The 26,606-nt window shown below is 43.3% G+C and overlaps 1 protein-coding gene across 1 annotated transcript in view; it reads left to right on the top strand.

Annotated features, from left to right (window-relative positions):
• Positions 1-26,606, top strand: part of ATSPO11-1 (Spo11/DNA topoisomerase VI, subunit A protein) — an 84,790-nt gene that overhangs the window by 46,796 nt on the left and 11,388 nt on the right. The window contains exons 7-12 of the mRNA XM_087387620.1: positions 9,123-9,196; positions 14,906-14,922; positions 15,012-15,081; positions 15,370-15,406; positions 15,633-15,680; positions 15,804-15,862. Of these exons, the coding sequence (XP_087243746.1) occupies positions 9,123-9,196; positions 14,906-14,922; positions 15,012-15,081; positions 15,370-15,406; positions 15,633-15,680; positions 15,804-15,862 (305 nt within the window). The remainder of the gene's footprint in view (positions 1-9,122; positions 9,197-14,905; positions 14,923-15,011; positions 15,082-15,369; positions 15,407-15,632; positions 15,681-15,803; positions 15,863-26,606) is intronic.

The following is a 26,606-nucleotide window of genomic DNA, read 5'->3' as shown; positions in this document are numbered from 1 at the left end:
ATGATCCAAGAATCTGTAATGGGGGCCCAAGAGAGTAACTCCTTCCAAAAGGAGATCCGCTCCCTTCTGTTGTTGGGAGCATAAAGATTGAGAAGACCAATCTTACGCCCTCCAATCAAAATAATGATCCATTGAGCTCTAGAGAGGGAAATAATACCATGACCAGCAACCAAGGGGAGAATAGAGGGAGAGACCAAAATGCAAGTACCTCCCCTTGTGTCCATAGTAGGTGACCAGAAGGTATGTCCTGAAAGCAGTTTGCTCGATTTAGAGCAATCACTGGCATCCAACTTGTGTTCGTGGATAAAAAGGATATCAATCGCACCTCCAGTGACACCTGGATGAAGCTGATTCCGGATCAGCTGCCTACGGCGATGGTGTGGAACTCCGCCTAGGCCCTGTATGTTCCAGCTGACTATCCTCATCGACGGGAGGATGCTTGATGGAAAGGCTTACCCGACCTAGTAGAGGAGACCATCTTCCCCTGGGCCGAAACACTCCTGCTGAGGGCATGAAACTCAATAGGTGAGAGGATCCCCACACCTGCTGAAGGGGAGGCCCTATCAAAAGGGATCCCCATGACCGAGACCCCTAAGGTGGAGGGAACAAACTCATCATCATCCATGAAAGTTGCCGAATCTGCCAGTGCCGAAAAAGAGTTTCTGATAAGCAAGGCTGGCTGAGGAGTGCGAAGAAGACCTGCACTCGTGGAAGATGGAGGAGAAGGATCTGCCAGGCCTCTATCAGCAGAACTGGAGCTGGGTGCTGAGAAGGCCTGAGGTTGGGCTGAAGAGGAATCTGGAGTCCTCATCTGTGCTTGCACTTTCTTGGTTGTCCTGACTGTGGTAGGAATAGTCTACGGGGAAGAAGTGCCTGTATCCCCCTCATGGTCAGCAACCAAGGTGACTAGGGCTGGTGCATCTAAAGGCCCCTCCTGATGTGGAACTGTAGTGTCTAGGGCTGCAGCAACATCCACCTTTGGAGTCTGGAAGGCGTCTGTCTGAACAGGATCAAAGGTCCTGAGGTAAGGGAGCGGCTCTGATAGCTCTCCACCGTGGTACTGGGTGTGCTGCAGGCAATGGGCGCTCTGCTGTCCCTGGTGGTCCTGGGGTGGCCAAAGCAGGGCGCCCTGCTGCTCCTAGTGATCCTGGAGTGTGTGGTACAAGGTGCTGGGGAGGTGCAGTCGGGGTAGTACGTGAAGGAGCCGCACCAGAAGACCTCTTGGGTCTTTTTCTCTTCCTTGGGCAATCTCTACCAAAGTGCCCAAGGGTCTTGCAAATCCTGCACTGGTCCTGTCTACCTGAAATCTCGACTCTTTGTCGAAAGAGAGAGCCATCTGGACGCTGAAGCATGATGTGGTCATCTGAGATGTTAGGGTCAGAGACAATGACCCTAACACGAGGCACCCTATCTGCACTGACTGCCTCTGCCGAAGAAGAAGGCATGCCAGGAAGGGTGGGGATTTCAATGACCACTCCGAATGACCACTCCGAATGTGGCTCCGATAGTGGCAAGCAGTCGATAGTAGATCTGAGGAAGACCAGGAAATCTAATGAATAGTGATGTGACCTGCCTGTTCTCCTCGACCGGATTGAAGCCCAAGGTGTAGGGTAAAAGAAAGATCCTCCTTGAACCCAAAGCTAGGGGATTAGCTTTGAGAACAAGGGCTGTGGACTCGTGGGACGCCCTTGTTTGACCCCGATAGTGCTCATAATCTCGTCTATCCACCCAGATCCTGCCTGGACTCTGCCTGAAACTCTCTCGTAAAGTGCCATGACAGCCCAAATGATCTTCTGGTCGTAACCCAAATCCTGTAGGCCCTGTATGAGGCGAGCTCTCGGGATCGTGTCAAATGCCTTGCAAAAATCCACAAAGCAACAGTAAACCCTCTGCTTTCGTGCCCTCGCCTCCTCGATGATACATCTGAGTGTGAGAATGTGGTCCATGGTCCCATGATCGCGCCGGAATCCAACTTGTCCTCGACACTCCGCAAATCTGCTAACCTCGGAATCAAGTACTGATGCATAAATCTTGGACATGACATCTCCAAAATCATAATGGTCCTGTAGTTCTCCAAGCTCATGGAATCCCTTGCCTTGTGGATGGGTGAGATAGTGTTAATGGTCTAGGTGCATGGAAACCCCAAACAAACAGCTTATTTGAATATCTTTGCTAAGATCGGGGCTAGGAGGTTAATCCCATATGCAATGAACTTAGTGCATAGTCCCTCACGATCCTTCGCTTGGTCAGTATGAAGTTTCATTACGGCATCCTTTACCCCCCCCTTAGTGAAGAGGGTGCAGGATGTAGGGCATGGCATATGTGAGAGGTTAGGGATTGGCTAATTTGGGATATCATTAAGTGTGCGTGCATAATCAAGTGTTAGTGAGTGGTGAGGGGCAGCACGATCCTCTAATAGGGGTATGAAGTCAACATAGGTGAGAAGTATGTACAGACAGCTAGAGTAAGTAGGTGAGTGATCGCGGTCAAAGTGTGTATCATGGTAGGTGGAGTAAGAACTCAGCGGGGTGGGAAGCGATGTGCGACGGGGAGTGGAAATGCTAAAGAAAAGATAGGTATGATCAGCCCTTGGAGGGAGAGGTGCTACGGTAAAGTTAATGATGCGAGACGTGAAGGCAGGGGATCCCATGATGTAATCAACAACATTGGAGCCTTCCCCATGTGGAAAGCACGTGAAACCACCTAAGGTGGGCCATCTGTCAAGACCATTATAAATAATGAGATCATGCATCTTGCCGAGGTCTAATAGGACCTGCCCATAAGATGTGAACGGACCTCGTCTGTCAGCCGAAACCCGTAGCATACCTGCCTCCTCAAGGTCAATGTCTGGCAGTAGAGTGGAATCATCCCTGAAGTTGAGGAGTGGTGCCTAACGAGCGCCTGTCCTCGCGTTGAAGTCCCCAACTTGTGAGCTCCATGATTAAAGAAATATTTGAACATGAGGTTTATGTGTTGCCTTGTGAAATAAGTATGTGTACATCATTGGGAGTTTAATATGCATCACTTTAGTCCCTTTTGCTCTATAATCTTTCAAAATAGAAGTTGATTTACATTGGATCTTGAAGTACACAAAGAACCCTTTGGAATATTGACCTATAGGACAAAGCAACCTAGGTGAAATCAAATGTGAAAGAGTGTCTTTAAATCACTAGAAACTTGTGCACTAAGGAATTTTGCTAGCAAAGTCAATCAAGTCAAAACAGGGTGGTTATTTGAGCAATTGACGAGAATAGAAAAGAATAAAGAACATCCAAAGAAGGACCAAGCAAAACTAGAGAAGGAAAACAGCAACACGCAATCGAGGGAAATTGAGATGAAGAAAAGGAACCAGCAATGAGTAGGAATTAGGAGCAGGGAGCAGCAAGCAGCAAGCAGCTACAATGAAGCAGGTTATCTAATAATGGATTGGTGGATTTATGTGGACCCATTGGGCTGCCCAACATGAAGACAATGGAAAAGGTCTAGTCTTTGACAATTACAAATAGAACGTCTAGACAATGGAAAAGGTCTAGAAAAAAGGAACAAGTAAGCAACTTGTGCGTTTTGAGTCTATAATTTTAGAAATTATTATGAGCTTTAAAGTCTTTGACGTTGCAGGTTCAGCAATTGACTTCTATAGAATTTGTAACTTCTCATTAGATTGAGCATGGACCAGCTTAATGTATATGTCAATGCCAACCTACAACTTTTGGAGAAGTATAGAGCTTCAAATGGCTCCGGTAGCATTGAGTGGAAGCCAATGCAAGTGAACCTAAATGCGTTGAAGTACAAGTCTCTCGACATGTCATGCAACGCTCTCAAGAGAATGAAAAACCCTGCAGGTTTCTTAGGGAGAACATGCTCTGCTTTTGATGCAAAACATGCTCGATGGCTCGAAGTCATGGCCATGGGGTAAGAGCAGTTCAAGCTGTATAGGATACACATGCACATTGGTACAAAGTCATGCGTCATAGTACCGCAGCCAGTTTGTAGTTATCGACATCAATTACAAGGAACTCATGGCACTCGAGGAGTTGCTAGGGCTTCATCAGCATGGCATCTAGGCAGAGCTGATCGAGCAGCAAGAGGGGGAGCAACCCACAGTTCAAATTGCAGAGCTATGGTGCAGATTGGGAAGGCAGTCCACGTCCGTGGGGCAGTCAATATGGACAATTCAGATCATGGTGTTGACTCTATTGAGTGTGCTCTCAATAGAGTCAACATCATGGTGTTAACTCTATTGAGTGTGCTAGCATGAACCTCGGGGTAGGCCCTAGTAGTTAGTTTGAGTGTATATTGTACACTTTAGCAATGTAGGCTGTAGCTTGCTGTTGTTATCATTTGTATGACCTTTTATCATGTTTTATTCAGGATTCAAGAGTCATGTCTTACTTACAAGCTACGTATCACTTGATACTTTGTGACTTCAAAGTTCAAACTTGTTATTTTCATATCTTCTTGTCCACTTTACATTTTTCATATGTAGAATGTCATATATATGTATAATGATGTTGGGTTTCCATTGATAATTGTTTAAAGTTCAATCTTGAAGTTGGCCCCCTTTCCCTCTCATGGTTGCTATTCTGAAAGCTTGGGGCTGCTTCAGAAACACACTTCGCAGAGTTCCACCCACCTCTCGTGAAGAGATTCAAAGGCAGCCAGTCATGTGGAATGACTCGATTTTGGATGACCATGGCAGGTATGCGCTTGGCAGGACTTTATGAGACTTCTAGAGGATCAAAGACTTTTAGCAGTTGGCCGCCTCAGAGGGAGTGCACTCAGGATACAGCAGATACAGGCAGCCATTCCGCCAGAGTGGATTGACACAGATGACTTGCCGCTCAAGAGTCCACTTGGTGGGGAGCGTTTTCAAGGACCGGCATTCCGTTACAGATTATTGCACTGTAGGATGCACACGAGGATACCCTTGTCTTTGATGTTTAGTCGCGAGGCAGACTTATCAAATCTTCTGATGATATTCTTTTGGAGGTTGCATTTCAGCCTATCAGGATTGCAGGTTTCATGGAGTGGAGCAGGGACTCACAGTGGTATCTTGACCCTGATGCTATTCTCCTTGCGCTGGGGTCTTGGAGACTCTGGTTGTATGGTGGTTCCCCTATTAGGTTCTTGCAGTGGGACCTAGGAGAGTGGGAATGGATTGATGAGGAGCACCGAGAGAAGAGCTTCCCCTTCTTTCGCTACACAGTTAGAAATGCCAGGAGGTTTCAGCTCAGCAGTAGAGGTTGGAGGCCTTCCAGAGCGCCACATTGGGATAGTTTTCATATTTCCGCAGTTGTGCGGAAGAACTTTTGGCATAGGCTTTGGAAATCCCTCAGGAATAGAAAGATCACTCTATTCTTTTGGCTTTCTATTCATGGAGGGATTGCAGCGAACCTATGGAGATCTAGGTTCGGGGCTGACCCTACTTGTCCTCGTTGTCACATAGCAGTTGAGTTAGTACAACATTGCCTTTGGGAGGGTAGATAGGCGAGGACGATCTGGAAAGGTGTTGCCAGGATTTTCAGCATCTTTTATACTTCACCTTTCTATATGACGTGGGGTTTAGTAGCCTGGTTATCTCTTACTGGCCCTCAGGTGTTTTTCGAGGGACATGATCCAAATCCAGCTCTCATTGTACGGCGACACTCAGTGGTGGAGTCTTGTTCCCTCCAGGATGTTCCCTTCACTCCTTTTCAAGCTGCTCATGCCTCAGTAGACACGTCTTGGGAGATAGCATTGCAGCTTGGCATATTTAGAGAGCCAGGTGTATAGAGGCGATGGAGGGTATCGAGGTTCACCCTTCCCAAGCTATGGCCAGTATTTGGACCGACATAGTACATACTTTGATGGCCATTTGGGTGAGCATGCAGGGATCCTTTAGAGCAGCCACTACCAGGAGAGTTACTTTTTTTAGAGTTTGGAGAGGATCTCCCTTCTTCTCCGAGTCTTCCTCAGGGTTCAGATGGCATTTTCAGCCTCCGCCTTGGTTCTTTATTAGCTCATTTTGAGCTGTTTTTTCCTCATGCATTGCATGTTGTACTCCCGCATTTGAGCTTGCCTCGCGGTTTTCTTTCATACTTAATGAAGTAATTTCTTGAAAAAAAAAAAAAACTTGAAGTTGAGAAAGAGAGAGAGAATTTGAGTATGATCATTAATGTCTAGACACCAGAGGTGGTCACGTGTGTATTAGACTTTACTATTTGAGATTATATGTATTGTTATATTCCATATTTTACATTGATTAATTATGTGCATTTCTCAGCGAAACTCTTATAAGTTTCTAAAGGAAACCTCGGAACCCATTTCTAGAAACACCTCTTGTGACTTCAGAGAAAATGAAGAGACACAACATGCCAAACATACACCAAGCTAAAGACTGAAGTGGAAACCTTCTAAGGGTGTGAATCTCAATAGTCCATATGGAGTAAAAACCGAGATTTCTTGGACTGGTACTTGTATGAAGGAGGTGCGAGAGAACACATGGAGGATTTGGAAGATTCAAATAGAAGCTACCCTATTGAGGCATGTTAAAGCAAAACAAGGGCAAAAGAATCTATGACCATTGGAAGCTTAGAGAATTTCTTAGCCATTCTATAAGGAGGAAGAAGTGGTTTACTTATAGGCTTGGAGGGAGGAAGTTATAGGGGATTTCCGACACGTGTAATTAACCTTAGAGGAGAAGGCAACTCTCCCCAATCTGCGCCCCTCATTTTGATAATGCATAGAATTGGAGTACCTCAAAGGCATGGTCTTATAAAGACCATTGGGTTATTGTCGATGTAATTGAACACTACATAGATTTTGTTTCCTAATGCCAATTTGGTCATGAATAGGGTCCTAACAAAGGAGCTATGGTAAGGCTGTGTAAGCTGACATTGAGAAGATGGGACAAAGAGGATCGATGTACCTATGAATTACTCAAATTCGGTGAGTGAAATTGTAATTGTGCCTAAAGAGAAACAAGCAAGTATTGTGTTTGTGTGGACTACAAAATTTTGAATGCTGCTATTGGATGAGATAAGTTTTTTTGAGATTCTTTCAAGACTTGTCATCTTTTCCTTTATGGATGGTTTTGTAGATACTCCAAGTGATTATTAGGGAATTAGTCCAAGTCCACCTTTATGACTCCATGGAAAACTTGTGCAAGACACCTTTCATAGAAATTAGTCCTAGACCACCTTGGTGACTCCATGGAGAGCTTCTGCAAGACCACCTTCTATAGAAATTAGTCCAAGATCACCTTGGTGACTCCATGGAGAACTTGTGCAAGACCACCTTGCATAGAAATTAATCCAAGGCAACCTTGATGACTCCATGGAGAACTTGTGCCTACAAATAACGCCATTCGGACTTTCAATGCTTCATGACTTTCCAATGTTTAGACACAAACTTTTTCTAGAAGTTGACAAGGTTCTTTTTGTTGACCTATTGCACCTTGGGTAATGTGCCACAGACTTCTTGTGGACTGATCATTAGACCTTGATACCTAGAGGACAGACGCATCTCACACTCATTGAGGATTGCCATCAGGCAAATGAGAGTCTCATCCCACCAGCTAGGGATAGAGGCTGGCACAGCTGCTCAGATACCGAGAGAGCAGCAGGTACGCAGGCTTTGCACATTATGAGAGGTGGAGACAAAGGAGCACTTTTTATGCGTGTCTGGCATACTATGAGATTCAAGGATGATACCACTGCCTATACCAGGAGGGACTTGGATTTGGACCACTCTCTCGCTTGATCCATTTCTAGGATCAGTGTCGGTCTCTATCTGATGGAGATGAGATGGCACAGAGAGACTCTTTTGTGGCAGATCAGGCAGCCCACAACCCTACCCAAGCCAGATATATAGATGCAGCTCAGAGTCAGCCCAAAGACACATCGGAGTTGAGGAGGAGGAGATATATGAGATGACGGTAGAGTGGGCTAGTGAGCGGAGATGGCATGGAGCAGCAGAGCAGAGAGTAGCTAGACAGCGCACTATAGAGGTCGTCTAGTCTATTACAGCCTTTCTCAAAGGCGAGTGCCAGAGCCAAGGGGTCACTCTTGACATGGCATGCCGGATATAGAGGTCTCGGTAACCACTTCCTCCTGCATTACATGAGTCGACACAACAGACGCAGCTCCGAGGTATCCTTGTATCCCACAAGAAAGCCACCATAGCACCTGGATATGCCTTTTGTGTATCTAAGTCTCTATTTATATTGTTGTCATAGTTTCTTTTCCTTGAGTTTTTCCTCAGTACTTTGCAGGGGTCTTAGCGAACCCTTTGACCCACCCATAGCGGCTTGCATGAGACACTTGTGATTGTATTTTGTCTCATAGGCCCGCGGGGTCTCCCAAAGACGTTAATACACATCTCTCTCTCTCTCTCTTTGTGGTATGGTAATCCCATTTTCCACTATTGAGGTCCTTGCTTGCAAAGTAGGGTCTACCTTGAGCCTAGACCGACTGCAAGGCACCAACGTTTCTATGGACATGGAAGATCATGTCGGACTTGGGTCAGCATTAGGGTGGGCACTCTCACCAAACTTTGTTTCAAGCCTTTAAAGGGTCATATACCTTTGTCCACACAAAGGATGTTTCTTGGACAAGAATGATAAGATTCATAGCATAGAGGAGGATGTACGTCTCTAGTATTTCACATGCCCCATGGACCTACTGTAAAACAATTGTCTTTTCAATAACTACATGAGAAGATTCATAGCATAGAAGAGGATATACGTCTCTAGTATTTCACATGCCCCAAGGACCTTCTACAAAACAATTGTCTTTTCAATAACTGCATTGCTTATAAAATCGGTTTTCTTATCTTAGTTTTTTGCATTTGCTTGTATGATGTGTCCCTCTGTATTGAAGACGGGGGTTTATTGTACCTGAACAAAGAGGACTTAAGTTTTTCATGCATGCTTGTGTTTGAGGAGGTTCATTATTCATATTGTTGCATTATATTTTGAGAGGATGTTCATGCTTCCTGCAAATATATAACCTTTGAAAAGATTGCTTGGATATTTACATGAAGATATTAGAAGAATAATATCGCTGTCAAAAAATAATAGTCCTTAAAGATAATCACATAGTGATGGGAATAGTGTTTTCTTAAAATGAAATTTGTTCTGACAGATGTAACAACAATTGATCGAGCAATCAATGATATATGTATTCGATTTCAATGCAGCCGCAGTTCTTTACATGTGGTGATGTACTGTTGCAATATTGCAGTTTCATTGATTATGTCTGATTTATGCTCCAAAATTGTACCGAACCACTAAAATGAATGTCAATAAGATTTTCTGCATATACCCTATGAGTTGCGCAAATATTTAAAAAGATATTCATTTTTAGATATTAAAAAAAAACAAGCCTTTTCTTTTTCCTTGGAAATGAGGCATACAGATTGTAGTCTATACGGGTGCATGAGCACATATAATCCTAGCAGACCCAAAAAGAGAGAGGGTGAGTGGCAGGTCGTTGGCCTGGGCGGGGGGGGGCGGGGGGGGGCACGTATTATGGCACAGTTGGACTCTAGGGAAATCCCCCCCACCCTACACACACTCGCACACACCCCTTTTTCTTCTTATGCCATCCCCTTCCTTTTTAGCCCCTCTCCTATTTTCCTGGAACAAATTACTGACAATAATAATTCCCTTTGCATAGAGGATATATTCAGGATATGATGTTAGTGTATATTGGCAAAAACATAATCCATAAGTTACAAGCCATCTATTAGTAAAATATCTGATATTATTACAGATGCAGATACTTATGCTGTGATGCTTTTATCATGGCAAACACTCATTTATGGCATGAGAGGTTTGGACACCTCAACTTTGGAGTTTTGGTGAAGTTGTGTAAAGAAGATAGGGTTGTTGATTCACAGTGATGTTTGTGGTCCCATGTGGGTTGGGGGATTTTACTATTTTGTCACTTTCATTGACGACTTTACTAGATACATTGCCTTGAAATCCAAATTTGAAGTCTTTGCAGCAGACATTTCATTGCCTTGGTAGAGAATGAAAGCGGCCTGAAAATTGCCGACATAAATACAGACGAGGGGGGTGAATACATGTCAAAGGAATTTGCTCATTTTTTGGCCAGATGTGGCATACATCATCAATGCACTGTGCCTTATACTCCTAAACAGAATCTTGTGGCTGAAAGAAAGAATAGATTAGTCATGGAGATGGCTAGGTGTATGTTAAAAGGGAAACACTTGCCTAACAAATTGTGGTTGGATGCCGTGATGTGTGCAATCTATATTTTGAATAAATTCCCAACCAAGGCTTTGAAAACCATTACACCTTATGAAGCTTGGATAAGCCATAAGCCCATGATTTCTCACACGAGGGCTTTTGGAGGTGAGGGGGGTATTTTGATGTCACAATCCAAGTATATCGGACAGCTTCTACAACGTTTTCAATTGAGTATTACATGCTAGTATCCACACCATTAGGGCCTAGTTTTCATTTCTTATCTGAGGATGGCAGTGGTGCATGTGATATTACTCTCTATCAATAGGCAGTTGGTTGTTTGATTTTATTTATGCCATACCAGGCCTGATGAAGTATGTTGTCTCACAGTCGAGCAGATATATACATAGCCCTTCTACACACCATTGGCAGGCCGTGAAGCGTGTCTTCAGGTATCTCAAAGGCTCTCAGCATTTGGGCCTTCTCTATGAGGCCAATTCTTCACTTGCCATGCATGGATTCACTGATAGTGATTGGGCTCTGTTGTTCTGACACCTGTGTGTCACATACTGGCAACTATTTCATGCTTGGTACTTCATGCATCTCTTGGTTTAGCAAGAAGCAGACTACAGTTGCTACTTCTAGCTATGAGGCTAGTACAGAGTAGCTTTTACAGCCACAATGGAGTGTGTTTGGCTCTGGAAGTTACTTGCAGATATCAGACAACTCCTACCATCATCTTCACAGATAGTCAGAGTGCTTTGGCTGTTGCACGGAATTGAGTATTCCATGCCTGCACAAAGCATATCGAGGTTCATTATCACTATGTCAAAAAGAGATTATCAGCAGATAGGCTATATTCAGTTGTCTTATGTTCCTACTGAAGACAACTTAGTAGATCTCTTTACGAGGCTCTTCCTCAACCTAAGCTTGAAGCTTTCTGGCAAGCTTTGAACTTAGTACCTTTTGTGACTTGATCTGTTAGTCTTTGTACAGTCATAGGTTGCTATATCCATACAGGATGAACATGTGCAACCATGACGTTAGTTCTTTAGGTATTTTGAGATGTGTCAGGATACTTCATCCCTTACCATGGAGGGGGGTTTGTAGGCCATTCTATGGGCTATACATAGGTGCCACTCATTCCTTGGTATGTGCCTTGTAGGCCTAGTTATAGGTAGTTAGGACATTTGGTACAGTTAGTCCATGTACCAGTCAGTATAGTTAGTACTACTAGGACACCTTGTCTAGGGTTTTGTCATACTAGATGTACTTTGTAGTCATTTCATTATTGCAGCAATTCATTACAGCAGTACGGGTTCTCTCCATTACTTCCACCTCCTTGGCTTCCATCGCTTGCCCTAGTCTACAAGGGGGAGTTGCAGGGTGGCCTTTCCATTTCCTAAGTGTTGTACATTTTCTTTGTTAGAACATGAAGTCAAGTTGAGTGTGTATTAGTGTGTTCTACTAGGAGTTCTAGTAGAGTCTTATGTGTGAGTGCCATGTGTCTTATTGGGAGATATCCCATTACACTTTGGTATTCTAGTGTGTATCCTATCCTATATATGATTGTACTTGTGTGTGACATCTACACACATCAAGGAGTCTACATCAAGCTTTATCAATGTGAGTTTTTTTATTTTGGTCTATTGCTCATTTCCATTTCCTTTCACTTTCATTATGTTTCCATTTAAGTATTATCTTCTTTGTCCCTAGCCTACCTTCTCCCTCTCCCTCTCCCTCTTCCTCTCCCTCTCCACCATGTTCCTTCATGTGGTATCAGAGCCATCCTTCCTTCTCCCTTTCTTTCTTCCTCCATCCTTTCTTCTCCTAGTCCTTTTCCTTTTGCTCCTTGCTCTTCCAAGGGATTGAGGTGAAGGAGGCTCAGAAAGAGGAGCTACTCTCCCTCTTTCCTCTTGGAAGGCAGCCCTTCTTACTTCACTCTTAGCCTCTCCATGAGCTGCTCCTATGCTATTCCAGATGGTACGATGCCTTTTCTTGCCCGTTTTGTGCCCCGACTACAAGCTGAGCTGCTGCTACAACCCATACTATTCTAGCCTTTGCTCTGAGCTCGCACTTTAGCCCGTATTGCTGCAACATTTGAAGCAAACATGGAGTATTCCAAAGCAGGAATTGTCGTTGAAAAGTTTTCTAGTAAGAACTTTCCAACTTAGCAAACCAAGCTGAGGCTTCTACTTATGAAGGCGTGTGGAAGGTGGTTAGTAGCAAAGACAAGAAACCTGAATCGGACAAAAAAAAAAAGAGTAGCGTGGGATATTCTCAATGACAAAGGTCTTCTATCTTTGGTTTGGGTTTGTCTGATGACGTTATTCATCACTTGGATTTTGATGACACTACACATGAACTGTGGGACAAGCTAGAGCGCTTATTTGGCAACAAAATTATCAATTCCAAAGTGTTCCTCGGACATGAATTCTTTAAGCTCCATATGAAGCTTGAGGATTCTCTTAATGCTCATTTGAATCATATGGAATCCCTCATCACCCAACTTACTGCTACTTTGAAGGCCCCTATTTTGGGAAAGATGATCAGGTGGCTGTCCTCCTTTCCAACATTGAGGATATTCCTTAGTTTCATGATATCATACCAACGATTTGACTAGCATGGGATATGTCCTTTGATGAAATGGTTGCAATGCTTCTCGATCATAAACGAAGGCACAAAGATGTCCATGAGGAGCAAGCATTATATTCCAAGGGTAAGAAGCCATTCAAACCTTTCAAATGTACGTATTGTAAGAAGCTTGGCCATACAAAGGACCGTTGTTTTCAGAAGCTTGCCAAACAACAATCCAAGGAGCATGCTAACTTGGCTGCAATTGCCACTAGTGAAGAAGAAGAAGATGACACTCTAACACTAACTTTTATCTCACTGCTCGCCATTCTTCCCTCAGGAGGTAGATGAGGATGATGAATTTGTCTTCTGAAATATGTCCATGAGCTTGATGTATATGGGTGCTCTGCCTTGGGTAGTCCACTAAATATTGAATGTAATAATCTCTTTGAGTCAATAAAGGTTCTTAGCCTTGGATAGTCCTCCTAAAATGATGTTTTGCTATCTATGGTGTGTGGCTCCATGTCATCGTGTTTTGGAGCGAGGAGGGGGATGTATTGTAATCTGTGGGAGCCATGGCTTTGATAAGGTCTCTTTATTAGGCCTGGCTGAGTTCTAGGATGTTGCTGTATTCCTAGACCTATGAGTGGTCATGTAGCCATGCTAAGACGTAAGCCTCTGAGTCATGTTGAGTCTCAAGCCATGAGAGTGTTTGGATCAACCTTTGAACACGCTCAGACTTTAGCCTCTGAGTTACTTGGGGTGCACATATTAGTAGTCCGTCATTTTCATGTTTTGTTCTTGGTTCCATTCCAGTAGTCCCTCACCTTTCCTTCATGGGGGGGTGTTAGAATATGAAGTCAAGTTGAGTGTTTTAGTGTGCTCTACTAGAAGTTCTAGTAGAGTCTTATGTGTGAGTGCCACGTGTCATATTGGGAGATATCTCATATACACTTTGGTATTCTAGTGTGTGTCCTATCCTATATATGATTGTACTTGTGTGTTACATCTACACACATCAAGGAGTCTACATCAAGCTTTATCAATGTGAGTCTTTTCATTTTGGTCTATTGCTCATTTCCATTTCCTTTTACTTTCATTATGTTTCCATTTGAGTATTATCTTCTCTCTCCCTAGCCTACCCTCTCTCTCTCCCTCTCCCTCTCCACCACCTTCATTCTTATGTTCTCCTTTTATGCATTATGTTTAAGTAGAAAATCCACAATATACAACTGACTCATTAATGCTTAAGATATAGTAGTCTCTTGATGATCATTTGTATTGTAGTGTAGTACTACATAATGTCAAAAAGTGTGGAGGGGGGCATTGTGCGTTGCTAGTTCCCTCCATTGAAGGGGACCTTAGCTTTTCATGTCATGCTTCATGTGCGACTAAGACGTGCTGGTATACAACCTGACCCATAATTCTTTAAGGGCCATTCTGTTGAGGAGTACAAATAAAATGAATCTTTTATCTTGATGTCTCTCTAGAGTCTGGTAATGCTGAAAGAAGCATTGAGTTGTAAATTGTAAGTAGTCTTGCAACAATGATTTGAATTGATATGTATCATTCCACAATGTCAAATAATGCTATCTAATGGGCCATTTAAAAGAAACGTTATAGCTTTAAGTAGAGAATGACTTGGCTTACACTCTTGGTGTTTCCTCTTATTGGATCATAACTAGGTTTTAGGTTTTGAGCTCCCACCATAATGCATTGTACTTGTGCTTGGGTCTAGGATCTGCCTATCATAGGCCTCCCTTGCTCTTCTGCCCTGGAAAAAAACCTTGAGACTTTAATTTTGTATCCTTCATCTTTGCATCTTAAGATTGTGAAGTTTTCAACCATTCTCTTAAAATATATTCAAAAGGGTTTTTCCTCATATGTTTATGGTCTGTAGATTTGATATATTTAATGGACATTTGCAAATTTTAACACCACAATCTTTATTCCTTATATTTACCAATTCTTGCGTGTAAACTATGACTTCTTTATAGTAAAAAATGTGAGTAATTATCTTCCCATTCTTCTGTCCATTGTCTTATGGGATCTGAGGATATATTATTAACTAGTGAAAGTGGAAACAGTTTTCCTCCATGTAAAATCAGGTATAACTTTGCTGATTTAATTGTCATTTTGCAGGTTGCAGTTAGCAAAGGGTGTGCCCATTTACCCATTGGTACATTTGACAAGTGCATTGTGGAGGGGTAGCTTTTGGAGCATTTGATTAAAATTGGGTTCTTTGCAGTTTGGTGATGGGATGGCTGAGCTATTTTGAGAATGATAAGAGAATCGACTGTATGAAATACAGCTGCACTGTAAGGAAAAGCTTTGTTCAAATTTAGTATCTTTTTTAATAACAGTAATCAGGACGTAGAGGTCAATGATTATCTGCGACGTTTCTTGTATGTCCAAAGCCCACGAAGTTGAAACTCAAAATTGGTTCAAATGTACAACATGTGGTAACAGTAGTCAAGGAGTAGGGGCTAATGATCCATTCAATATTTGAGATATTATTTCTAGGTTCAGAGCCTACTAAGCTCATGTTGAAAGTCAAATTTGCTTAGAATTCTTCTTAAACTGTCACCTAAAGCTGTATTTTGCAGGGCTTTCCAATTCCTGTTCATACAAGCCTTGTGCAAAGTATCTTTTCCTATAGAGCCATTTTTGAAACGCTCTCAGTCCTTCAGAATTGGGACCTTTGAAGAGTGTCCACACAATCAGGACGTCATGTATTTGCTTTCTTAATTTCCTTCATGTGATGTTTCAACTGCTGGACTAAGGTCAAGTTTTTACAGCTTCAAAAATCAGTCCTAGAATTAGATTATCAAGATTATGCTCCTCTTATTTTCTTAACAAATTTCCCAAGACATAAGGAGCCTTGCAGAGTACATTCTTCTTGTTGAAAAAGAGACAGGTAGCCCAATTTCTAGTTTATGAGATTCTGAATTTTAGTAGCAAGGAAAGCCAGTCTTGAATGACTGTAGGGTTGTTTGAAAATGTTCGTTCAAGAATCTAAATCCATGCTCAATCATTCCAGTATTTCAGCGCCTTGCAAATGACGGATTTTGTTCGAGAAACCATTGTGTACTTATTTCTGTAAGCCACCTTATTCTTATTAGCTTGGAGGTTTCAGATGATGAATTGTATTTTTCCATTTGGAAAGGTAAAAGTTAAGTAGACATATGCAGCATGCTTACTTTTTGAGAGAAGAAACTAGTGTATACGAATAATTTTTTGTATTGGACAATTACTTTAATTAACTCAATGAAATGACAAAGAATAGGTGATATGACGAAGAGTTAAATTATTACTTATTGTCCCTATAACCAATGAAATGACAAAGAATAGGTGATATGACGAGAGTTAAATTATTACTAATTGTCCCTATAACCACGGTCGGTCAGCTCAGGGGCTCATGGTTTCAAGGTTCTAACAAGGGAGTATATTTTGATAATGTGTCAAGGAATAAGGAGTCCATGAATACTGGAATTGAAATATACATTGTTGAAGATTTATATATATTGGGTAGACTATGCAATAAGTACCTTTGTAAAATGAATGCTGCCAAATGATGCATGAAAACATGCGAAAATTCCTCCAAGGTGCTCTCCCTTGCAAGAGAATATTTGTCCGTTCCTCAAACTTCCACTTTGTCTTTGTACAACGTGAAAAAAGAACTTACAGGAAGATAGGATAGATCCTATTTGAGGTGGGGTTTGTTCTATTCTGGAGGTGAGACTGAACACCAAAAACCATTTGTGTGAGGAGATCCTACAGATGCTAACCTGATCGTACAAGATTTCTAAAGGCACTGAAAATTTCCATGTCGCCGCATGGACATTAGCCCTACCTAGCCACCCAGCTCCCTCCCTTGTACCTTCAAGATGGGCCTGGCTCAAAGGCGGAGGAGGGAGGGGGCATTCAGCCCCCTATGGGATAAGGCCTCTAGCCATGTGTTGTAAGCACGCATACTCACCACCTTATTAGCCAATCGTTTTGTGTACCATATAGACTGTCATGGGGGACAAGGGACAATGTGCCAACAGTCCCCCCATTGGCCCAACACCAATTAAATTTCCAGCCAAGCCATACAAATTCACCAACATGTGTGTAGTTGGTATATTTGCCACTTTTCAGCCTTTAGTGAACTCAGACCACCACTAGTCATCACAATTTCCTTTCAATTGGCCACCCCAATCAACATCACAATAGACATCGCATCATATCATACACATTAGCAGCCAACCACCACAAGTCATCAACCCCCCCATGAATCAGTGCCGAGAACGCACATCTTGAGCATTGGCACCAAGCACATTCACAAAACAGGATATTTAACAAGTTATCAATGCTTATTGAAGTTAACCTCGACAAAGTTATTTTATATAGAGAGCCATTCATGTTTCAAGTAGTTTGACTAATAAGAGGTAGATGATCTTTATCAGGCATTAATTCATTCTATTGCTCCCAAGGAATTTGAGATAATCTTCAAGCAATTAGACTTCCCGTAAATTCAGTCACAAATTACAGAACTATAATGGTAAGCTCCACATTAGCCAAGCTCTTCAGTACAGTGTTTGAAATGAAAATCAGTTCATAAGCAGAAGAAGCCCAGAAACGGGCCACTGGACAAGCAGGCTTTCACAAGGAACACAGGACAGCAGATCACCTCATTACCTTGAGAGTCCTCATGGATGAGAGTAGACTAAGAGGACGTACTCTATTCTGTTGCTTTGTGGATTTCAAGAAAGCATTTGACACAGTCCCGAGAGGAGATTATGGAAAAGAATGCAAGAAATAGGAGTCCCCTTGGCCTTCAGAGTAGGCATTTCTCGCATCTACGAGAAAGTACTATGCCGACTCAAGCAATCACAGAGCATGTCAAGATGTTTTTGAGAGCAATATGGGAGTGAAACAAGGCTGCCCTCTATCACCCACCCTGTTTGGCATATGCATTGATCAACTGGAAGAACTCATCAATGAGTTTGTAGCGGAAGAAGGGTTGCAAGGACCTCAATTGGGATTATGGACAGTGCTACTGTTACTATACACAAATGATGTGGTTCTCTTTGCATACGACCCGGACTCTATGCACAAACTACTGAAGGTGCTCAAGACTTTTTGCAGTTAAAGTGGGCTGCAAGTGAATGTAGGAAAAACAAAGATGATGGCAGTATGTACCAATCAGCCCGAGCATCCTCCTGAGATCACTTTTGATGGACAGATTATTGAATATGTCAGTGCCTTCAAGTATGTCGGGATTGACATCCCGACGGATCACAGATGGTGGCAATGCATACATAGAAGGATGGATACTGGTTGAGAGAAATACTACTAGTTTGAGAATGACTGCAAGCACACTAACACCAAGAATTGGAAAATTTGAAATGTATTGTTTGATGCATATGTAGTGCAGACAGTGTTATATGGAGTGGAAGTATGGGGAGGCAGTATTTCAGCATCTACATGGAATGAGATTGAAAAAATGTAGAAAGCATTTCTACGCAGGCACCTCGGTGTCAAACCCACTACCCCATACTCAGTGCTTCTATTGGAAACAGGTAGGAGGCCGATCGAATTTCATGCATTGATCAGAGTAGAGGCGCAACAAATGCCACCAGATAGACTACCTTATAGAGCATGGACTGCCAGCACAAAGCTTCAAAAGAATCACAAAAGTAAGATCATTTGTATAGGGTGGGCAACAAACATAAGGAAATGGTTCAGCTGATGGAAAGTAGATGCATACTTGACCATGTCGCCTGAAAAGGTCAACATGCAAGAATTTCAAATGTCCCTACTGAGCACTTAGCAGACCCACTAGTTGACAAATGAAAAGAGGACAAAGCTGGAGTATTATCAAGACAACATGACCCTTCATGTTGGTCTACATACATGTCCATGGAGGCCTCTGCTCAGCCCTACATTAGCACACCTGTTCCCCTTCTCTATTGCAGAAATATAGCCAGGTTTCGCACCAGATCTCATATGCTTGCTATAGAGAAGGGAGCTTGGATGCATCAGCCCAGACACGCCAGAGTTTGTACTCTTTGCGACTTGTAGTTAGTTGAGACAGAAGCACATGTAGCTTTACAATGCCCCCGATATGCACATATCAGGGAGGACTACCAGCTGATAGTAAAGGACTCCGCTCAGTTGACATCCGTTCTCTCTACTGCCTCTTTTGTCACCCGTCTTTTTACATGTCATCAGGAACTCATAGATTCCTGACCCCTCTTCTTGAGGAGACTTTCTTTACATTGTATTGAGATGGTCCCATGGGTCGTTTTTTGCCCCCTGTGGACGTTAATAAATTCTACTTCTACTTGTACTTCTCTCTCTCTCTCTCTCTCTCTTTTCTATTGCTCCCGTTGAACACACACGTGGTCCTTTGAAGCACCACAGCTTATTGGACCACCGCTCTGAGCATGCGCCCACACCCGCAAGAAAGAGCCAAATCCCAATGTTGCTCTACACCAATTAAAGTCATCAAAAAGTGCCACATGTTGCATATCTGGGCCGCATGGGCATAGCCTTGCCTAGCCATTGAGATCCCCTTTATCAATTTATATAAAAAGGTTTCTATCTCGAAGGTAGAGGAGGGAGGTATATGAATAACCAACTCACACATATTTGCCTACGAGATTATTCCCTAAGGCCTCTAGCCAATTGTCATAAGTGTGCAGACTCACCATATTAACCATATTTTGGGCCCTTTAGGCTTGCAATTATACCATGTACCAACTAGATCATAAAGGCTTCAATACTTTGCCACGCGAGGGCAACGTGCTAGTAATTCCTCTACATAGCTTGAACCTAAAAACCACTTTGTACATCAAGACACATAAAATATAACCTACAAGGAAGTATGAAATTGTTGCATGCCATTCCAGGAGATGAGATATATACGATTTCTTAAGTCACATGAAGATGCACAAGACACCAAATTTACTGCGTAGGGAGCTGGAGCTTGTAGCTCCACTTTCTCTCTCATGGACCCGCTGGTCCTTACCTCCTCTTCCCTATCTTTTCTTTCTTCTCTCCTCCCCTCCCATTGCCATCAATTATTGTGACTTATTTCTCCATAAGTGGTGGTCACTCTGACATCTTTCTCCTTGTACACTAGCTCCTCCTCCTTGTGAGTTGTGTCCATCTAGTTGTTGGTTGGCATTTGTAGGCTCCAATGAGATAATCCCCTTGTAATAGGTTTGCTTTTGTCCCACATATGATGCATATTGGCTCACATATACAAGCGTAGTTGCTCATATGTGATCCTATTATCCTCCTTGGGTCTACCATGTTCTTCAACAAGACGTCCGCCTAGTCCAGTGCTTGTTGTCGTCCTTCTACCTTTTTGCTAGCTTCCATGTCATGCATGTCCTACAAAGTGTGCACACCAATGCTCTCCATCCTCTACATATCCTACATGCCATATATGTCACCTATATCTCATACATCTCCTTTTCATGTCATACATGTCATGCATGCCATCCAGCTCATGCATGTCATGTATGTCTCCTTCGTAGCTTGAATGGACCCCGTCAACATTTTTTCTCTCACAAAGCATTCACCATTGGGGTGAATGTAGTGTTACCAGAAAATTTTCATGAAACATGTAAAATATTGTATGCAATATAATTTATTATATATATATATATATATATATATATATAAAATTACATAGAGATAAGATTGAGCCCAATTAGGGTCAGCTAGAGGGTGATTATTGTTTTTTCCTAGTCAAATAGCACGGACCAAAAATCCCAAGAGAAATGATGCAGCCAAGATAGGAGTGGGGTGACACAACAGCCCTACCAACATGTTGACCCACATTTGGGCTTGGAGATCTTTCCTCTATGTTCACTAGCTCGAGGACATAGCCGATTGGGGTGACAGTGGAACTTGTTTGACTAAGAGCTATTGCAAGGTGGCCACAGAGGACCACGTAGGTCGATCGTTAGCAGTGTTCCATCATGAGTTTTATCTCTTAGCGACACCAGTCTTTGTTGGAGCCACCGTCTGTGTTGAGACTCCCTATCCATTCTCATCCGGGCAGCCGATCTGGTCTCTTAGACAGCATACAGGGGACCATCATAGTGATATCATGTTGTATATCTATATGCTTTTCATGGGTTTGAATATCAGTATTCATCTTGGATATGGATGCCTACTTAGTGGCCCCACCCTTCAGTTTTTCTCATTGTATATCGCGGTTTTCAAGTCTCATAGATCCTTCGGTGTTTAATCAAATTTCTTTCTTTCTTTTTCTTCCTTTCTCCACAGATGACATCTCTCTCTCTCTCTCTCTCTCTCTCTCTCTCTCCCCCTTGGGGGGGTGACAATGCTCTATTGCTGACCTCATGCCTCCACCTCCACAGCCTCATCTATCCTGATGATATCCTGCTGCTGTTGATGATGGTTATGATGATGTCGACGATGATGCTGAGATTGATTGATATATACAGTCGAGATACGACTATGTTGTACTTAGGATTTAGTACTACCATTTTGCATTTTTCGCATTCTGCATTGGTGTGGATGCTCATTTAGTAGCTCCACTACCACAGCTCATTGTATCAGGTTTTTCATAGTCTCATAGACCCATTGGTCTTCCGAAGACTTTAATAAACTTTCTCTCTCTCTCTCTCTCTCTCTCTCTCTCGCTCTCTCTTTCTCTCTCTCTCTCTCTCTCTCTCTCTCTCTCTCTCTCTTCGATAGAGATGTATTTCCAAAAAACTAGGTTACAAATGGCCACATGGCTGCCGCAGATGTGATATTCAAGCTTTCCCTCCCTAAAAACTCTGAATCATGTTAGCTCGAAGTACCCTCATCATAGATATAGCTATGTCATTTTGCACCAAATGGACTGGTCGTAAACGAGAGACTTGCCATAATAATAGCCATTGATACGACCTATGTGAGCTTTCATACCAACTTTTGCATAGGTATGAAAACCTTCCTTGTCAATCAGATACGCCACAAACCTGTCCATCTGGAAAAATAAAAAAAAACATATATTATGGGTCTTCTAGCGCACGTGGAAGCTTGCCCAAAACCCAATCTTTAACTTTTGTGTTATAGAAGCAGCCTAGCCGTGTTGGCTGCAAGCCTCTGTGCTCCACCAGTCTGGTTGGAAGTGCAATCTTTGGTGAAGCTCCAGTGCACTTCAGGGCTCCTGTAGCAGCATTGGCTAGTCTTGACAGCTTTAGAAGGGCCTTTTCTTCCTTCCTTTCCCTTTTACCACCCATCCCTTCACTCTTCTCGGCAGCATTGTGTTTATGCTTGTTCTTTTCTGAGGATTGTACCTTGGCGGTGACCCTTGGTCTAGCTAGAGGAGCTCAAGGGCAGCATCCTCACCTCCCCAAATTGTCAAGGTTCACCTTTCCGCCACAGGCAATGTGTACTGGAGCTGCCACCCCAGTCGGCATGGTCAACGATAGTAGCTGACAATGAGGTCTCCCATCTCAGACTGATAGTGACGCACCTTGAGACGCTACCAGAGCATATCCTCCTCGAGACCCTTGATGGTGAAGAGTTCAAACAGCGCATTGAGATTGCATGGCTCCCAGGCCAATGTTTACGATGTAGATAGATGGAGACTTGTGGCCCAAGATTGTAGACGACACATGAGTAGGGACTAGACCCAGACCCATGCAAAGGGCTACGTGTCCCTAGAGTTTTCAGCATGAGCCAAGGCAGTGGATGGAGTCATAGACACCTTGGGTAGAACCCTCAGGGGGGGTCTAGACCAAGGTGGAGCGCAAAAATCCATAAAAAAGGGCTCGACAAAACCGCAAGTATCGAACTAGGCTCCGCAAGCGTATAAGAGCAGAGAGTGAGGCTGCTCCCTCTCCACAAGAGAAGTAGCCAATTGAGACACCGGAGTAGTTTTTCTTTGACGCAGCCCCTTCGACGACAGGAGCATAGAGCACCTTGGTTCTAGCACCACAATAGGGCTCTGGAGGCCCTTCTGTCTCTAAGGGGGCTGACCCAACTCTCCCTCTGCCTCCTCCCCCACCTCCAGATCTTGTTCCCCCCCCCTGACCCTCATCCCCCACTCTCCCCGCATCCCCTTCCCCAACCTACCCCCCCCTGTTGCAATTACCCGTACGACTTACCCCTCCTCCGCCCCCGCTCCGCCCCACTCTTCTCCCGCTATTGCAGTAGCCTCAATCATCTCCTCTTTCTCCTCTCACCCCCTTCCCAAACATGGCCTTGACCTAAAACCCTCAAGCAAGGGCAAGGCTGAGTCTCCCCCTTCAGCATCGTCTCAGTCTTCTCCCTCTTTGCACTAGGACTCCACCTCCGCAAAGTGTCCTGAGCATGGAGGTTTGTTCTCCCGATTCCCCGGTTCGAGGAAGCCTCGACCACGCACGGGAGTTTTGGAGGCTAGTTCGGAACTACCTTGAGATTTTAAATGAGTAACTCCTCTCGCTCGAGATGGCCATCATGATATTGCAGCCACGTAGAGGGGGCACTATCGGAGTAGTGGGTTCTTGCACCCACGCCTTCTATGGTTTCAACTTCGCCTCCCATGGAGAAGAGAAGTGTACTCCCATTCTCTTTGATTGTATGATGAAAGAGCATATCTTTTTGCACGATGGCGGAGTGGATGTGACACAACCCCAACACTCCCGAAACCTCTGATCTACAAGCAAACACAAGAACACACCAAACGTAAGGAAACTGAGCAGGCTGCTCACCACCCAACCAAGACATCTACAGGATGTGATCCCGAATTAGGAGATGTCCCCTCCGAGCCACGAGCTGAGCTACTGGCACGAACTCCCAACCAGATCCTAACCAGCCTGGTGTCCCATACCACCAGGTGGCGCTATGAAGCCTGGGATCTACTGCTGGGCCTTGGGCTATGCTATGATGCAGGCGCGTGTCCGCGACTCAATCCAGGACCTAGCACCTGGGAACGAGACTTGCTCCCACCGTCTCCCTGAGAACTGAACCTGTGGGCCCCTTACATAAACTCGGGCCCAATGCGTCAAAAATAGCAAAGACCTCTAACTGGTTCGTACCCTTGCCACTCAACCCGAGAATCAAGCCTGCCTAGCCCTAAGCCTCCCCAGGCTACCTGAGCTAGTCTTGTGTACCCAGTACACGTCAGATACCAATCCGCGCACATAACATACTTCCCCTTCTCTAAGAACTCACTCCTAAGTTCGCTAAAAAACTCGAAAATGTCCTCTGGAGGTTCTGTAATGTCTCCCATGTTGCATCCTCCTCAACACGATCCTTCCACTTGATCTTGTATTTCGTGATAGTTCTATTACGAATCTGTCTCTTACGAAATTCAAGAATACTCTTAGGTTCGTGTGGAATAAAAGTCAAATCTGTAACTTCTATTATTTTTTGAGGAGAAACAAGTTGATCATCCGCACCCAGTAACTCTTTCAGTCTACTGACATGAAATACTGGATGTACTTTAACATCAGGAGGCAATTCTAGTTTATATGCAATTGGTTCAATTTTTTTAATAACCTTGAACGGACCACAGTATCTGGGGGATAACTTCGGAACCAAACCAGTACACTTAGGCTCTTGGATTCCTTGGGAATACGCAAATATACCATCGTTCCTTCAGAGAACTCTCTAGGTGAATGATGGCCATTAGCGTAAAATCTGTCTTGAGGTTGGGCACTTCTAATAGACTCCTTGGCAAACTGCAACATTTCTTGCAAGTCTTGCAAGAATGCCTTTGCAGCATCATTTTGGATTCCCTTTAACCCAACCATAACTGGTGACTTAGGTTGAAACCCGTACATAAGCATAAAAGGACTGTAACCAGTACTCAAATGCTTTGCACTATTATAAGCAAATTCTATCATAGGTTCCATGAAGACTGTCTCTTACAAACATATGCCGGAAGCATATCTTCGACCAATTGGTTGACCTTCTCTGTACTACCATTAGATTGTGCATGATCTGAGGAACTCATACTTAGAGTAGTTTCCAACTTCTCAAAAACAAGTGTCTAGAAGTTACTTGTAAACTTCGAGTCCCTGTCACTGACTATGTCAGAGGGCAAACCATACAGCTTAAACAAGTGGTCCACAAACTCATGAGCCAGCTGAACAACTGAGATGGTTGTTCTAGTAGATAAGAATCTAGCCATTTTTGTCAGACGGTCCACTATGACCCAAATGGAGTCATGACCCTTGCACGTTCTAGGCAAACCGGTAATAAAATCCATGGAAATACTTTCCCATTTATTACCCGGGATTTGCAATGGTTGTAATAAACCCGCGCTTCTAAGGCATTCTGCCTTAGTAACCTGATAAACCCGATAACCTACCACATAGTTTTCAATAAATGCACGCATCTTAGGCCAATAAAAGGTATGCTTCACAAGAGACAGAGTCCGATGTATACCTGGATGTCCTAGGAGCATCATGACACTCCCAGAGAATCTTGGATCGAAGATCTAAAACATCTAGCACACATATCTTTCCATTCCGGGACAGCAAGCCATTCCTAATCATCCACTGACCTCCTGCCGCCTGTACCGTAGGTGGCACAATCCCTGAGTCCTGGTCAACCATGGAGCTCCCATCCTGGACTTTTTGCCAATAAGAACTGAAATGACTATCAGTTACGCAAAGCCCTCTCAAGGATTGAAATAGGTCTGAGGATATTTCCATAAATGACATAGCATTTATAAACTTGACTCGACTCAAGGCATCCGCCACACTATTCATTGGACCCTTTTGATAGCGTATTTCAAAATCAAAATCTTGCATTAATTCTGCCCATCTGGCCTTTCTTCCACTCAATTCAGACCCATCACACACGTACTTGATCGACTGGTGATCGGTCAATACAAGAAACTTCGAACCATACAAGTAGTGTCTCCAAACCTTCAGAGCATACACAACTGCATAGAGTTCTTTTTCTAGTGTGGGCCAATGATATTGGGTGTCATCTAGCTTCTTACTCTCAAAAGCTACAGGTCTGCCCTCTTGGAATAAAGCTGCCCCAATCGCAAAATCACTCGCATCGGCCTCTAAAACATAAGGCTGGGTAGGATCGGGTAATGCAAGAATGGGTGCTTCCTTGATAGTTAACTTCAAGGTTTCAAAAGCCTTGGTCAATGCATCATTCCAAGAGATTGGCTGGGTAGACCTGCGTCCACGACCTTTCAATATGTTGGTCAGAGGTGCTGTGATGTGTGAATAATCACACACAGACTTCTGTAGAAAAGCAATGCTAATACCTTCAGAAGAAATCTTGTGTCCTAAGTAAATGATCTCCTTTATAAAGAAGTCACATTTACTCATCTTGGCATAGACCTTATGCTGTCTTAGAATAACTAAGACAATCGGAAGGTGTCCAATGTGATCCTCTAGCATTCGGCTAAATACCAAGATGTCAGAACACGACAACGAATTTGCTTATAAATTCTCGGAACAAATCGTTCATCATTTGCTAGAAGGTAGAAGGTTATACAAGAAACTCGTAGTGGCCATACCTAGTTCGGAATGCGGTTCTATCTATGTGTTTAGCATAGATACGGATTTGGTGATAACCCGTATGCAAATCAATTTTAGTGAAATACTTCGCTCTGGCCAAACGGTCTATCAAATCATCGAAATGAGGAAGAGGGTATCGATTCTTAATTGTCACTTTATTCAATCGTTTATAATCTATACACATTCTCCACAAATTATCTTTCTTCTTTCTTAAGACGACAAATGCTCCCCAAGGTTACAAAATTGGGTGTCCTTATCCAAAAAAGGGAGTGTATGCTCTTTCCGTTCAATCCGAATATCGTGGGTTTTAAACCACTGTATTCTGATTAACAAGTCCACATGTTCCAAGTGCATGACAT

This window comes from Dipteris shenzhenensis, chromosome 16 (assembly GCF_047967505.1).
Source record: "Dipteris shenzhenensis isolate YYH24624 ecotype China chromosome 16, Dip_SZ_1.0, whole genome shotgun sequence".
Taxonomy (NCBI): domain Eukaryota; kingdom Viridiplantae; phylum Streptophyta; class Polypodiopsida; order Gleicheniales; family Dipteridaceae; genus Dipteris; species Dipteris shenzhenensis.
The sequence above is the reverse complement of the archived record's forward strand: the minus strand, read 5'-3'. Positions and strand labels throughout refer to the sequence as shown.